This window comes from Adiantum capillus-veneris, chromosome 17 (assembly GCF_014529385.1).
Source record: "Adiantum capillus-veneris isolate H3 chromosome 17, ASM1452938v2, whole genome shotgun sequence".
Classification (NCBI taxonomy): domain Eukaryota; kingdom Viridiplantae; phylum Streptophyta; class Polypodiopsida; order Polypodiales; family Pteridaceae; genus Adiantum; species Adiantum capillus-veneris.
The window spans coordinates 157,619,735-157,636,699 of NC_140947.1; the positions used below are offsets into that span (position 1 = coordinate 157,619,735).

The following is a 16,965-nucleotide window of genomic DNA, read 5'->3' on the forward strand; positions in this document are numbered from 1 at the left end:
ACTTTTAGACATTAGTCTTCTTACGAATACAAATTTATTTATCCATGCTAGTAAGCTCTCATCCAAAAGAGAGAGAGGGGGAGAGAGAGGGGGAGAGAGAGGGAGGTGACCTTTGGTGCATCCCACTACGTGTGATTGGGAGATAAAGATGCCATTGTTGAGATTGCCACCTTAGAGATGGGACCATCACTTTTACCAACATTGATTAAAAAAGCAAAAGGGATGAACATGGTAAACACTCTCTCTCTCTCTCTCTCTCTCTCTCTCTCTTTCTCTCACACACACACACATACACACTGTGCACACATCGCTTTTGCCACTGTCGAAAATAAAAAGGGCTAGGTAATGCATGGTGCCATGGTGGTGAGGGTGGGTGAGTGAGAGAGAGGAAAGAGAACATAATAAGTCATCACGCTTCTTGTGACCTTACCACTCTCTCACACACACACATATTCCCTTCTCAACATCACCTTCTCATCTCATCTCTCTCTGTGTGTGTATAAATATATGTATATTAATATTCTCCTCTCAAGTAAGTAATCAATCAAAGCGCGGAAGAGAGCATAATTAAGGGTTTGAGCTGCTAGGAATAATTCAAGCTGGAATCGACTCACCAATACTTCCCCAACTCACAGTCACAACTTGTAATTACTTCATGCGATCTAATTCTTATGCGAATAGAATGAGCTTCATGTCGTCAAAGATTATATGCCTTGTGCTCATATTGAGTATATTTGCATGCATTCTAATGGCAGCTCTCTGAGAGATCTCTTTCTCTCTCACACACACACACACACACAATCGCGTTAATCCTGTATGTTGTGTAATACGGTGTGCGTGTGCATGCATCCATGCAGCAGGCCGATGGATACTTATATGCTTCTGCTCATGCACTGACAACTAGTCTCCGATCATGATAATATGAAGTTGATGACATGCAGATGAGTTCAACGCAGACATACTTGAACTATACGGATCCATTCTTCCTCAGCACACATCAGATCGGTAACTTGCAGGGCACCGGCAAAGTGGTGGCAGGAGGGCATGGTGCTGCCATCACAGCTGGCGCGGCTTTGCCACCACAGCTACATCCGCACCCCCACCACGTCCACCATCACCATCTTCATCATCAACAGCAACAGCCACCGTCCGCCCAGCACCAACATCATTATCACCAGCACCAACACGGCCTTATGATGTCGAGTTTATCGGGCGACATCGCTGTCATGTGCTCCCCTGATCCCAAGCCACGCCTCCGTTGGACGCCCGACCTCCATGAACGTTTTGTGGATGCAGTCACACAGCTTGGCGGAGCTGACAGTAAGCAGCAGCTAGCTTTGTGCCTCTATTTCACAGGTGCTACAAATTCTCTAAAATGAAATGGTTTGGTAATTATACATTGCAGAAGCTACACCTAAGACAGTGATGAAAGCCATGGGTGTCAAAGGACTCACGCTTTACCACCTCAAAAGCCACCTTCAGGTATTTTAGTATACATATTCATATTCATTCTCCAAAAATACAATGTGCTTGGTGTCTGTTTTTACCTTCCCTTTGCAGAAGACTAGATCATGTTCGGGCTTAATGAATTGGGTAGCATTAAATAACTTATGCACATTCACCCAACTAGCGTATGCAGGGCCGCTGCACATGTCTTGAGATTTCTATGTGTTTTCATTGTTGTCTATTATCATGATCATTTAGGTAGCTAAAAATTATACGTGCTAATTAGGATGACGATGCCTCACATGAGATAGTCACACGCGCACCGGTTATTGACCACACTGCAGGTCTTTTTGCAACTTATATACTGATTCTGGTTCAGTTGTCGCAGTCCTCTTGATCTTTGGATAAGCTAGGGATATTGCTAAGTTTATTAATAGTTAATGTGTCACCAATTTCAGAATATGGCATAAGAGTTAACCTGCAAGGCTTCTTTCATTTGGCAATAGAAATATCGTCTTGGCAAGAAGGCACAACGTGGTGAAGCAGCCAACGTGATTGACGGAAACATTATTCCAAGGGACCAAGTGACTGGTATACTACTACTTCTGCCTCCCTTTTTTTTTTTTTTTTTTTACATTTTGACCATCGGAACACGATCCCATTGGTTTTTGATCATTTAATGTTTTATGTTTGTAATTAGTATTTAGATTTATGAGTAGACAATAGAGTACTGATTACATCTAATAGGATACCCTTAAATCAAGGTGCCTTAAGGCATAAGTAGTACTTAAATGACAACCACTTATTAGAAAAGAACCAATATTAAACTGACATTGCATTGGTTGAGGTACTAACTTCTCATCATTGGCAGCTTAATATACAATTAGTCACACTCACTCTTTAATGAACAGCTAGTGGACATTGTGAAGTGCTTGAGAATAATGTCGATGCAGCATTGATCCATGCAGGCACGTCTACCACACCCAGGATTCCTAAGCAGTGAGTAAAGCTTTAATTATCCTTCTTGTTTCAATGTAACACACACACACATATCTGAATTACGTAGCTCTGCCATACCTTCGAGAAACATTTCTTGGCTTAATATTATAATGCCTTGTACTGTAGGGAACAAAATCTAGAGCTTTGTGAAGAAGTGGACACACACAAGAGGTTTCGGGAACACATTGAGGTGAGCAGCTATATTAGGTGTTGGTTGTTGGTAATTAGGAAGGGCAAAGCTCAACAAGCAATGACGTAATATGCATAAATATCATGAGAAAAATATGTTATGCACCCCATTGTTTGTTGTTAATTATATGGCTTGAGCATTAATGTCTTTAATGGATGGATACCACTCATAATTTGATGTTCATTTCGTGTTTTAGGTTCAACGGAATCTTAAACGTAGAATTGAAGTTCAAGGCAGTTACTTGCAGAATATATTAGAGAAAGCACAGAATGTGTATACAAATTCACAAGCATCAGTTGAGAGCTTTGAGGACTTGCCATTATTGTGCGCAGATTTTAGTGCCACGACATTTGGAACGAGCTGCTCGTTCGGCTATGATGGAAATATGGCCGCCCTTGATAAAAGAATGGACATTAATCTAGCAAACAACAACAACATGTCCTTGACACAAATGGTGGCATTTCCGCATGAGGTAGAAGGAAACCTACAAAGTCAGGTGCTGAACGCATCATTCACGAGCTTTTACCCTAGTGAAAACATGAGCTCAAATATAGCACAAGAGGATGTGTTCTCAGTAGACCCTTATCCTTCCCAGCAGCTACATCTAAATGTAAACTCCTAGCTAACCTAGAAGCAATGATCATTAATTAGTCCAATTATGAGATAATGTAGCTTTTGTAAGAGGCCACCTCTTTACATGAGTTGCAAATAGCCTCGAACTAACAAGATAGCTTTGTAATTAATTAATGTGTCAGTCAGTCCCTCACCTATTCCCGACATTTTAGATGTGCAAAGCTCATCAAGCTAGGAAAATTAATATACGAGTCTCTTGGAAATCACTCATATCAACAAATAGAAGATAACATACACCACCAAGTTCACATTTACGTCCTTAATCTACATATATTACATGCATGCCTCAAATAAACAACATACAAACAAATGGCATAAATAAATATCCTTCACATCTTAAACATCAGGATCAAAGCAAGAAGTGGATGATCTTTTGTACTTGATGAAGGAGTGAAGAAGTAAAATATTGTAGTACATCACAAGCACTACAAAAAAAAATGATTGTTACTAGCCATCAAAGTTAAGAATGAGTTGTTCCGTCTAAATGTCGACCTACCATTCATATATTTTTGAATAAGTTTGTCTTCCTATCTAGCTTCTCTTACCCCCTCATTAATACTTGGATTGATAGATCCACAATCTTTGTGTGTGTGTGTGTGTGTGTGTGTGTGTGTAATGAACAATGGAGGAAAACTACTTTGAATAACACCTTAAACCGCAATAACACATGATGCAATCATATTTTACATTTTTCGTTATTAGAATCGCTTTAAATAACATACTAACATAATGATACAATTTAATCAATTATTACAAGGAAAATTTGGCACAATGTTGTTTTGATTGAAACCATAAACCTCTTTCTTACTCTCTTGAGGATATAATTTAAAACACGCTACGCATGAAAGACTAAGAATGATGTCCTCATTATAGATTTCACATTTATCCTTCAAGTCAATTGCATCTAATATGCAAGATTCCACTATCGCGTTTCATGTTATACAAACTAACATGCAGTTTTTTGTTCAAAAGCCCTTCCAAGAATAAAGAGACTAAACTTGCTTCCTTTGGCGTTTCTTGCTCAAGATATATCGTAACATATTATCTCAGGTTGTTTTTGCTTAAAAGTGTAGATTTGCCCTACAATAGTATGCTTGATCTCAGTCTTAGACAAGGTAGCTACAAATCTTCTCACAAGCTTATTCCACTTCCTGTCCCTAAAGTTTAAAACCAAGCTAGAGGTTTATTTTCAAGGGGCATTCCAATAGGCCCTAGTTTCAATCCATCAGCTTAAATCCAAAAGCAATAGGCTCTTCTTCAAGGTTCACAGTCGTCCTCCTCATCACTAGCCTCTTCATCTCCAAGCTCCATCCGCCACTCTCTTTTTGTTGGAATAACAAGCCCAATCGGGCACTCAGTACGTATGTCCGCCGCCCAGAAACTAAGGGGCACATGTCAATCATCGCACCCCTTCAAATCAGGTCTTTGGGCCTTTATAATGTAATTCATTATTAAACAAGAACACCCCGTACATGCAGTTATCGCCTCAACTGTCTACTGCGTCGCCTCTCTCTCTCTCTCTCTCTCTCTCTCTCTCTCTCTCTCTCTGTGTGTGTGTGTGTGTGTGTGCGCAATACTCTGTGTATGGCCTTCATGGCATTCTGAGGATCCTTCTTGGTAGCCTGATGGACCCATCCCACCCTTCCCTCTTCAAACCTCATGGCGATTCTAGAGCCCACGGGGGGTTGCTTGCCTTTCCTCTTCTCGATTCTACTGAACCGTTTAACCCCATAAACTCCTACTTTGACATAATCACTGATTGGTGTTTCCAATTTGTTGCCCAAAGAAGAGGCGATGCCCACACTAGCGTGCATAAAATCTCAGAGAATGGTGTCAAATTCACGACAAGTTTGGAGGAAAGATACCGAAGGGGACGTCCGCGTACATGGCAGTATTAATGAGCATGACTTTGAAGTAATTTCGGTTTCATCAAACACCTCTAATTCACTAATGACAAGTTTGGAGGAAAGATACCGAAGGGGACGTCCGCGTACATGGCAATATTAATGAGCATGACTTTGAAGTAATTTCGGTTTCATCACACACCTCTAATTCACTAATTTCAACTACATGCTGATGATGACGATGAAGTTAGATCGACATTCACACCCTTTTCATCTTAGACATCCTTGAAGCATAATGTAATTTTGCAAAACGAACCCACAATGACGTATCCTCACCATCAAATTTTATCTTCGACCACCCTTCTCTCCTTGGGGGGGCAAAGAACGCATGCTTCTCAAGTTTGAGAATGGTGCTCGAAACCCCAAAATGAAGTGTAAGCCTCGGATGGAATTACACAAGCACGAATGATGAAGAAGTCTGCATTACAAGGTTATCTCCAATCAAAGCATGCCATCGATCTCGGATAGCTTCTACATCAAAACTTGTATCCAACTCTTACCTATATTGCACCATACAGTTGCTTGACGTGCAAAACAAAAAAAGAACACACTCTTGTAGTTGCAAATAAGCACAGTGTCAAATAAAATCCGGCTCTCTCTCTCTCTCTCATGCCACGATTGCGCTTGAAGGGGCTGTTGGAATTACAAGCCCAATCGGACACTCACATATGTCCACCGCCCAAAAACTAAGGGGCACATGTCAATCATCGCACCCCTTCAAATCAGGTCTTTGGGCCTTTATAATGTAATTCGTTATTAAACAAGAACAACACATACATGTAGTTATTGCCTCAATTGTCTACTGCGTCGCCTCTCTCTCTCTCTCTCTCTCTCTCTCTCTCTCTCTCTCTCTCTCTCTCTCTCTCTCTCTCCCCTGTGCAGCCTCGACCCTGCTCGAACCCTAGCCTCTTATGACTCCTGTCTCCCTTGGGTGAGGGGGCAGCCCTAGGGGAGGCCACAGAGCCCTGCTCCCCACCTCCAGTAGTAACCCCGCCCCTGCTATGCTCGCGTGCACTCTCGCTCTCTGCAGCCTCGACCCTGCTCGCCAGTTTCTGCCCCTACTCGCCCGGCCACCCGCCCAAGCTCAACCCTGTTTCGGCCTCTGCACAGACCCGGCCACTTGCCCAAGCTGAGCCCCGCCAATCTCAGCCTCCTCTCACCCGGGTCTCGACCTGCTAGCACAGAGAGGCTTCTTTTCTTTTAATTTAATTGAGTATCGGGTCTCACAGAGAGGCTTCTTTTACTTAAACTGAGTATAAACCCTTAATGTGATTTGCTTTCTTGATCAAGTGCCCACCATGGCCACTCGGGCCTCTTCTCACGGGAAGCCCACATTTGCCGGTGTCGTGGCAACATCCCCCAAGGTGGACAGCATGGCTCGGCTTCAACATGAAGTCGAAAGACTTCGCAAGGAAAATGACGCCTTGAAGGAAATACTCGCAGCCATCGAGTCTCACCTCACAATTGTGGAGGACTCCAACAAGGGAAAGACGGAACAAAAGGAAATCCAGCTCAATACGGAGACGGAAATCATCCTCACAGAGAAGGTAAAAACTCAAGTGCAAGATGTCATTTTCCACAAAGTTGAAGATCGGGTGGCGTCCATGCTACGCGAACAACAACGACAAGATGCTATTGCTCTCAATGTCCACATTGGCGGGCTCCCGAGCGATTGGCAAGGAAAGGAGGACCCCAAGTTCCACGAGTCTTTCGCTCGCATCCGAACAACAACCCCCATGATACAATGGGATCTAGCGTCAATCACCACTCTCGCTCACGAGCATCGCACCAACCATGCAATTCTTACCTTCAAGACCAAAGCGGATCGAGTCAAGCTCCTTGAGCAATCGAAGCTTCTCAAAGACACAAAAATTTGGTTTGCCGAAGATCTCACACCCACCCAGCTCAAACAAAAGAAGGCAGAACTACAGAAGATGCGAGAAGCGCGCATAGCAGGAAAATGGGCAGTCTACCGAGGAGGTAGAGCCATTATTCAAGAGTTTCGAACTCCCAAACCGGTTCCCTCCTCACCTCCTTCTGCATAGATTTTGTTCATCTTATCTTATCTGAACTTTCTTTCTGGACCCTCAGTCCTTAACTGAGATGTATCACACAATCCCCTCACGTTTGTAATGTTTTGTTTTTGGTCCCATAGGTCATATCTGACCTCCGTGGACGATAAACCAATCTATCTATCTATCTATCTATCTATCTATCTCTCTCTCTCTCTCTCTCTCTCTCTCTCTCTCTCTCTCTCTCTCTCTCTCTCTCTCTCTCTCTCTTTGTGTGCAATACTCTATGTGTATGGCCTTCATGGAATTCTCTCTCTGAATTTTAGCACTTTCCTCCTCATGCAGCCAATTCTATACAGCTGAAAATGACTTCCAATCATCTTGTATCCTTCTTTTGTTCTCCATATCAGCTGCACTCAACACCAACGAAGATGTGCATCATCGATTTCATACTTTTTTACTGTATTTCTTCAAATTCTTTTCTATCTCCTTCTATTTTTCAGAGTGAGTAGAGTTGGTGGCCTTGGGGCCCATAAAGATTGTGCATCAAAGGTTAAAACCATTGTGAAGACAAGGCATCATGGATATACTCACAGAAACTCATTAAGCTACATTACCTCTCACAATAACTACTTACGAGGATGGGTACTCCCTTTCCTTTTTGCACAACTCTTACTGTGACAAAATTATGACGTTGCATTACCAATTGCCAGGACCTAAAGTTATAAGGTGTTCCAACTTATAGGGTCCCATCCGACGAGGCCCTAGGGACAACTAGAAAATTAAAGAGAGAAAGAAAGATCATGCAAAGGTTGATGACGTGGTAGTTGTACAGATGCTCCGTGTTTTTCACTGATGACATGGCATGCCATACGGACCTCTGCATTTTACAGGCAAGTTGTATGGAAACTCCACGTTGGATGTTGTCAGCTTTTGGAGCTAAGTGCTTTTGAGTTTGAAGATTTTTATGTAACTGCTTTTGAGAGCCCTCATGGCCTTTAAATTGAACCCCAGGGCCACTCTCTAGCTCAGGTTGCGAACGAGCTTCAAGGTAGAGAGGACCCGTGGACATTGTAACTTTGCTCAAGCATTAAAATGAAAATAAATACCGAAAGGGGTGCCAATCTTTGGGGCCAATCTCTCTGGGCACGAAACTACGTCAGGCCGTGTCAACTCAATTGAACTGTGATTAAAGTGTGAAGTATTTTTAAATGTTTCTCTCATGTGTCATGCCAGATTCCCGACTTGCGATGCCCAAGTCTTCTACAGTGGTATCAGAGCTCAGTCGATTTCTCTTCTACTAGGAGATCCGATCCCCTTTTCCATGACACACATGGATTCAAGTGATGATTCTTGCAAGAATCCCACCCGGCGAAAATTCTGAAATGGAAGCAGCATGAAAAAATCAAATGGAACAACAGATAAAGAGTACGAGCTACCTCTGCCTATGAAGTACCAACTAACAAGATGCAACGCCATTAGCAGGTTGATGATTGCGCACAAAGCAAATTCTCTAGTTTTCAAAGGATCCCCAAACTATCAAAATTTTTACTCGGCACCCGATCATTTGAAGCACATTCTCGATGGCAGACAGTCATCAACTTCCCATTAAAGTCAGCTCTCAAGAAACATCCTGTCCCACGGATGTTTACTCTGTTGGAACGAGGGGCTATGGGGGATGCAGCCTGAGGGAAGCCATGGCGTGGAGGAAGCACAGCAGAAGGCGAGAGAGAGGGCAGGAGTCAACACAGTAGAAAAAGAACAACGCTATTCTAATTTTATTAAAGGGAAGCCTTTACATAGTCATTGGAAGGTGATGCCTACCACACCTTTTCCACATGCAAACTCAACTAATCTGCTGGTCTATAGCTGCATGCCTTGAGTCTTGTTCTCACGGGCTGACCGAAAGCGGGCTTGAACCCAACAATCCCCCCCTCAAGCCCGAACTAGACAAGCAACTCATGATACCTCGAGTTTTTGGTGTACTCGTCAACCGTGAGTTTTAGGTTTTCTCACAACCAAAGGATTTCTGGTGTATCCATAACCCTGGTGCTAGATCAGTAACCCCCCCTTGAACAGATAGGGTGTAGGTCAAAAAAAGTTAGCTACCAAAAATGGAGTTTTTGGTTCACTACCAAACCTTGGGTTTAAGGTGTACCCAGTAACCTCATGAGAAGTGAAAAAACGGGCTGAGAACTAAGAAAAATGGGAGGTCTTACCACTCATGTGTGGCAGTGTCTAGAGCCCGTACAATTTTGACATGATGACAACTGACAAGCATGACAATCACTGGCAACAAATAGTGTAAAAGAGACTATGACTGAAAATATGTCATTGTGTAGACAACATAACAATAACAAATCTAGGACACTAAACAAGGATGAATCCGTATACCACGTTCTTGATTCAAGTCTTCGTGCATGACAACTGGTACTTCATGGCTCCAAAATATCCTCTTCTTCATGTCTCTCGAGGACAACTCATATGTAAACCATTGAATTGCTAGAAGAACCTTCAGCACATATATGGTATGTTGTTTGTGCCAATTTTTGAATTTCTGCCGAACATTTCGAATCCCCCAATACTCCTTTGCATCCATGCTATAACAAAGTTTTGAGATGCCATAGGGAACTGGCACCACTTGTGAGGTGGTACACATATGCATCTTGAGATGCTGTGAAAATTGCCCAAAAAATGTTCCTTTACTGCTTGCCTTTTGAGATGCAAGGATCTCACCGCCTTGTAGAACCGCTGCAAGAAGCACAGCGTTTTGAGATGCTTGCGAAACTGTGGAGTATTGCTGCCTTCTACAGTGGCGTTTTGAGATGCTATTTTCGCTGACAAGTTGAGCTTGCGACCTGGCCTAGCCCCCCAGATGCAGCGTTTTGATATGCTGTTGGAGGCACCGCCTAGGGTTGTCTCTGACACTGCGTACTGCTCCAACAATGGCGTGCTAAGTTGTCACTACAAGTGCCGAGTTCTCTTGCATTTTGAGATGCCCGCAGAAGCGCCTACCTGTGATGAGGTCCACCTTGCCTAGGGCAGCCACTGCAGCACTGAGCGTCTTGATATGCTACGCCTTTCCTTGCCCGCCTGAGAGCCTGATGATCTGATACCAGTTGTTGGAACGAGGGGCTATGGGGGATGCAGCCTGAGGGAAGCCATGGCGTGGAGGAAGCACAGCAGAAGGCGAGAGAGAGGGCAGGAGTCAACACAGTAGAAAAAGAACAACGCTATTCTAATTTTATTAAAGGGAAGCCTTTACATAGTCATTGGAAGGTGATGCCTACCACACCTTTTCCACATGCAAACTCAACTAATCTGCTGGTCTATAGCTGCATGCCTTGAGTCTTGTTCTCACGGGCTGACCGAAAGCGGGCTTGAACCCAACATACTCAAGATCTGAACTTGATGATGTTGTCGAAAGACAAGTCAACCAACTTTTGGGGGCAAAGAAGCATTTGAAGAAACTCAACAAAGGAACAAACTACCCTGGGTCGTCAATCTTCTTTTGCAAATTCAAGAAAATAAAAGGAGCATGTACGCTACGAGGGATTTTCTAGTTCATCCTCATATTCTTCTGACATTCGGATAATTCTTCCTTTTTTTATTCAAGTGATGAGGGCAGAAAGGACAAGAAATGGTGAAAGAATCATAGATATGGAAAGAACAAGAAGAATCCCAAGAAAAGCAGATCACGTCATAGATCTGGATAATTTTTTGACAGTTTTGACGAGGATTCATCCTCTTCTAAGAGTTCGGACTCTGAGGGCCATATGTTTTATTCGAAGAGGATTTCTATAGAGAAAATCAATATGACTCTCTCAAAGACAAGAATAAAAGACCAAAGAATTCAAGGAAGGTGGACAAGCAATCAAACTTGATAACCTTTCAGGGTTTAGAGATGCTCACAGAGCCCTTGCCTTCATTCAAGTAGTTTGACATAGCTTTTTTTGGAGGGTGCTACTCAGAGCACTCGAAGATTAGAAGTGTGGCATCCTATCTGAAAGGAAATGCATGGACATGGTGGTCCACTCTTCTCTTACAAAAGGAAGCATCAACCAAGTGGCTTAAATTCAAGAAACTTTTCATTTCCTCTTGGCTCACTCAGAAGTACGAGCACGATGTGATTACAGCCTATAATCATCTTCAAAAGACCAAGGGAGACAATTTGGATTCTTATGTGAAAGGTTTTGGGATGCTTTTCTACCTACCTCTTCCTTCAAAAAGATCATGAGTTTTGAGCAACAAATCGAGCGATTTTGTTGTGGACTCCCTAAGGAGATTCGATATTATTTTTTACTATAGAAATTTGAGTCCATCGAGCAACTAATGGGACATGCTAAGCAAGGGTTTGCTATGCATTTGGGTAACTTGACTTATCCCACAGATCAACAGTTGACTCCTAGGACCGGACAAAATTTGACCAATGACATTTGAAGGAAAAAGAAGTTTCAAAATAAGAAAGATACTCGTCCCCGTTTGACGAAGACCAGAAATCCGAGTATCTCAAAGAAGGTAAATGTTTTGAATGTGGTGAACAAAGGCATATTGCCGCACGGTGCCCCAAAAAGGAACACAAAGGACCATCTAAAGATAGGCCAGAGAGTTCCAGAGCAGCCAAAGAATGTGGCAAAAAAGGAAAGATGAAAGAAAAACTAGTACCAGATTGTGTGGGGACGAGCCCAAATCAAATGGATGATAGCAAAAAACTTTGCCACGCATGGGGCAAAGTACAAGATCAAGAATCCCTCATCTTCTTTGATGGAGGAGCCAAGACCAACTTCATTTCACTCGAATTGGCGGCTCAACTTGGATTTGAAATCGCACCCAACAAAATGGGGCCATAGGCACAAGCTGTTCTAGCAGCACCCAGCGGGATGTTGCCATTACACCTATCATTGGCAAACTTCATTTGCATTGTCAAGGGTAATTAAGGCACAAGGACTTTTACATCATGCCTTTAGAAGGGTGTGACATCCTCCTAGGAATCCACTGGTTCCACAAGAACAGTGTCGTGGTTGATTATAGGGCCAGGAAAGCAACTTTGAAGAATGAGAAGGGTAGAGAAATTATACTTGATGTAAAATTGAAGAGTAAGTCTAACCCACTTGTCTCGGCTTCGGCCATTACCAATTTAATGAAATCCAGTCTTTTTGTTTTCTCAATTTCTTGAAAGAACTGAATGATGAACAACGATCAAATATGTCTGAATTGGAAAAGGAATGACAACAATTTTTGTACAGACATGCTGATTGTTTCTCTAAAAGCCTACCAAGGGCAAGTTACCTCCACCTCATCCTGAGGACCATACGATTGATTTGATTCCTGATAGTACACCACCAAACCAGCCATCTTATTGAGTTAGCCGAGTCCAAAATGAAGAAATAATGAACCAGGTAACAGAATTTTTGGAAAAGGGTCTTATCCAACCTAGCACTTCACCTTTCGGTTCTCTAGTGTTGCTAGTATTAAAGAAAGAGGGATCTTGGAGGATGTGCATTGACTATAGAGCTCTGAATAAAATCATCATCAAGAACAGATTCCCTACCCCAAGGATCGATGATTACTCAACAGACTATAGGAAACCTCTTGTTTTAGCAGAACTTTACCCATTCCCTCCTGCCCCTGGGAAAGCATTGCTATGGATTTCATTTTTGACCTTCCCAAGACCCAAAGTGGGTACTATGGCATTTGGACAGTCATTGACGGATTTAGCAAGCAAGCTCACTTCATTCCAATAAAGAAGATGGTTAAGCATGACTATTTGGCGAGAATGTTCATTTTACAAATTTTTTGGTTACATGGCATGCCTGAGTCGATAATCTCGGACAAAGACCCTGATTCACGACTTTGCTTTGGAGAGCAATCTAGGAGAACATTGGCACGCGGTTGCAGTTCTCATCCTCATTCCACCCATAGACAGATGGGAATCTAAGATAGCTAATTCAATGGTTTTGGATTTATTGAAGTCTTACATTCTGGATCAAAAGAATCAATGGGAAAAGTACTTTCCTTTGGTGGAATTCGCCTACAACAACACGGTTCACTCTTCAATAGGGAAGGCACCATTTGAGGTGATCGAAGGTGCTAAGAAGGTCTTTCCATTTCTAAGCACCAGAGACAAGATTTTTGAAGAAGATCAATTACGAGGGATTTGGACATTGCTTTTGCCAAGGTTTGTGCGGCTCTAGAGAAGTCTCAAGCACGGCATAAGAAGGTAGCAGATAAACATAGATGCAACTTGAAGTTGACGGAAGTTGATTGGGTGCTCTTATGCTTTAAGAAGGCATGCCTAAGGAAACGAAAGGGAAAGGAGAGGATTTTTCCAAAGCTCAGCAGCATGAGATATTATGGCCCTTTCCAGATTCAAGAAAAGATAAATGATGTCTCCTTCAAACTCAAGTTGCCAGACAATTGACAATTATTTTCATGTAAGTAAGCAAAAGTGGAAGAGATCAAGGAGATGCTCATTCTAGAATGGATACTGACAACAAAGAAAGAAAAGTGAAAGGTAAATTGATTCGGCAATTCTTAGTGAAATTCAAGAACTTTCCTGCATTAGATGTGAAGTGGATGGAGGAGGAGGACCTAGCAGACACTCCTGAGACATACGAAATTTAACTTGATGCTTTCGATTTAATTGTGTTCATTTTGAGAGATCTCACAAATCAGCAAGGTGAATCTAGTCTCGAGGGCTTCATGTTCAATACCCCCCTATATAACGTGTGTTCGTGGGGTATTAAAAAAAACCCTCTTTTAACATGTTTAAATGAATAAAATGACCCCTTATTTTATGATTTTTTTTCAAAACTGAATATAAAAAATCCTTATTTTAATGTATCTGTGTTAAATTGCCTAATTTTTTTGCATTTTAAAACCCCTCCTTTCGAACTCACGCTATACATTAACATGATTACATATAGTGCACCCCCCACGAATCTGGTGCAGACGGGACTGCACAAGAGGAGAGTTGCTCCACTCTTTCATCACACATTACCTAGAGGGAATAAAGTCACTGATTTACTTTTGGATTTTAGGGATATTGATGTGCTGATAGTATTTTGTTGTATAACTTTATGAATAAAGAACTTGGAGATAGAAATTTGCAAAAATGAATCTGATTTATGTGTACTCTCTCATGTGATTTTGTTTGAGTGAACAATTGAAAGATGAAATGACTGCAGCATTTTTTGGTCTACAGATTCTATAGACATGATCGCAATAAGAATTAGTTAATCCAACATCAGTGAGGTCCGGTGTGGATCTAGATGCTATTGTTAAATACGTTGCCAAGAATCATGATCTTAGATCTAAATGGATTTAATATGATTTGATTTGCATATGACTTGAATGTGTATTGATTGTCGTCTTTGTGCAAGTGCTAGTTTTTTGTGGCAAATACAAACATTCCACGTTGAAAGCTGACAGCTTTTGGGACCAAGCGCTTTTTAGTTTGAAGATTTTCATGTAAATGATTTTGAGAGCCCTCGGGGCCTTTAAATTGAACCCCAGGGCCACTCTCTGGCTCAGGTTGCTAACAGCTTCAGGGAAGAGAGGACCCACGGACATTGTAACTTTGCTCAAGCATTAATATAAAAATAAATATTGAAAGGGGCGCCAGTCTTTAGGGCCAATCTCTCTGGGCATGGAACTACGCCGGGCCGTGTCGAGTTAAATGAATTGTGATTAAAGTGTGGACTACTTTTAAGTGTTTCTCTAGTGCGTCGTGCCAGATTCCCGACTTGGGGTGCCCAAGTCTATTACACTTACCTATAAAAATGTGTCTTGAGAAAGATAGTATAGTAGTTTTCCACTAAAAGACCGCATGTTGAATCCATTCTCTATATGATGCACAGATGTAACAGAGGTTGCCACAAATTTGCACCGTACAGAATGATCATTACAGAACGATAGCCACAAGAAAAAAAACTATAGGATCCCAATCACCATCTGTGGCCATGAAATGATCAGTAGATGCCATGCTCTCAAGTTTGCCACCTTGTAGAACTCAAGATGGCCATTGTATGCTTTCAATCCAGCCAAAACAATAAAAGGCACAATAGGAGATCAAAACAAGGTGTTTGCATGCTTACCCTTCAAAGTGGTAAGTTTGGTGAGGCCAACATTATTTGGACTCTTCATTGAATAAAAGATAACATCCGGCTTGGGACCATCTCCGTGAATAATGGAAAACGTGTGTCCTTTGGGCTCCCAAGCAAAATGAATAATTTTATCATTCTTGTTTTCTAATTCCAAAACTTCAATCGGAGTATCTCTTTCTGTGCTCTTCTTTTTCTTGGTGTAGTGATCCCCCTTGGCTACAATTTGATGCACATCTGTGGACACTAGATCTCCGACAAAGTATATGCACACCATTCGGACTGTTGCTCTACCAGTACATTTTACAATCACTCACATTTTACACTCTGCACTAAAATGACCTGTCAAGAACATACATGTTAAGCTCAAGACAAAGCAACCTATAAAAGACGCTTTATTTCTAGAATTTGTATCTGGCTAAATTCCGATGTTGAAAATATTTACTTACTCTAGCAGGTTGCTTTCCACCATTTCCCTCTAGAACAAAACAATTAGCTAGGATAGAATCCATAAGGGACCAACTAAAGTCCATAACATTGTTGACCATCATCGACTTCTTGTGAGTCTCTTAGACATTAATGGCATTCTTGCCAATCCTAGCTGCAAAGTATTTGTCATCCTTGCCTCCAACCCATCTGATAGCAAGACTAAAGTTTCTTAAACACATGTTTTGCAGATCATATTTGGTACAAGATATTTTTACTTAAAATTGTCCATGAAACACCTGATACACCCCCTACTCCTCCAATTGCATAGTCATCCACACTTCCTTTAATCTCTCTTAATATTTTTCTCATATTTTTCCAGTCCTCACATGATACATCAAATACCTTCAAAATCACTTTCTGGCCGAGAGAAGTATCAAACTATCATTAGAGGCAATCTTTAAGATCATTAAATAGCCCCAAAATAAACAAAATAACACCTGAGTGTCACGAGGATTTCTAGATTCATGGTTGTTGTATGTCACAAGGAAACTCGCACTTGGTGAAAAGCCAATCAGCCTAACCTAAGAATAAGGTACATGAGAGAATGCCACACACATATACACAAGAAACTTTTGAAGATTTCCCATTTGATATCACCACAAGAGGTATTACATTCCCTCTTTGTTTCCCATTTCATACTCAAATTCCCTAGAGTTAATATATGTGGGAATATGAAATTCCCTTTATAGTACTAAAAATCCCTAGAGTGGATAATTGTGGGAATATGAGTCCCTTGAAGGGAATAGCATCTTCCCTCCTTGGATTATTTCTTTGAATGTGGTATATTTACACTACACCGGGAAAGTTAGATTGAAACAAACTCCCCTGTTATCAAGAGGAAAGTATCACCCTCTTGCATGTCCCACGTGGGAATGTTTGATTTCCATGTGGGATTTATTTTCCCACCCTTTTGAAGGTAGATCTTATTATTTCCCATAATATTTGCACGTAACAAACAACTTATAGAAGACATTAAAGCTATCCTCCCCACCCCCCCCCCCCCCCCCAAAACACACACACACACACACACACACACACACACACGCGCGCGCATGCGCGCACACACATAAGAGTATATTCAATGCAGGGACTACTTATATGTGTTGCTAGTTCCTGGCATGTTGAGAGTGTGTGTGTGTCCACTTTCCATGCATTCTCTGTTAGTGAGGATTATCTGGCTCCTAGGTATC

The 16,965-nt window shown here is 41.8% G+C and overlaps 1 protein-coding gene and 1 pseudogene across 1 annotated transcript; one reads left to right on the forward strand and one right to left on the reverse strand.

The window, feature by feature from the left end:
• Nucleotides 1-375: 375 nt before the first annotated feature.
• Nucleotides 376-3,401, forward strand: LOC147438392 (protein PHR1-LIKE 2-like). Its single transcript, XM_086487693.1, has 7 exons — nucleotides 376-644; nucleotides 942-1,320; nucleotides 1,406-1,482; nucleotides 1,953-2,037; nucleotides 2,358-2,445; nucleotides 2,572-2,635; nucleotides 2,832-3,401. The coding sequence occupies exons 2-7, from the start codon at nucleotides 942-944 to the stop codon at nucleotides 3,255-3,257; spliced, it is 1,119 nt and encodes a 372-aa protein (XP_086343819.1). The 5' UTR covers nucleotides 376-644; the 3' UTR covers nucleotides 3,258-3,401.
• Nucleotides 3,402-3,653: 252 nt separating this feature from the next.
• Nucleotides 3,654-16,407, reverse strand: LOC147438393 (eukaryotic translation initiation factor 3 subunit B-like; annotated as a pseudogene).
• Between the last annotated feature and the right edge of the window lie 558 nt (nucleotides 16,408-16,965).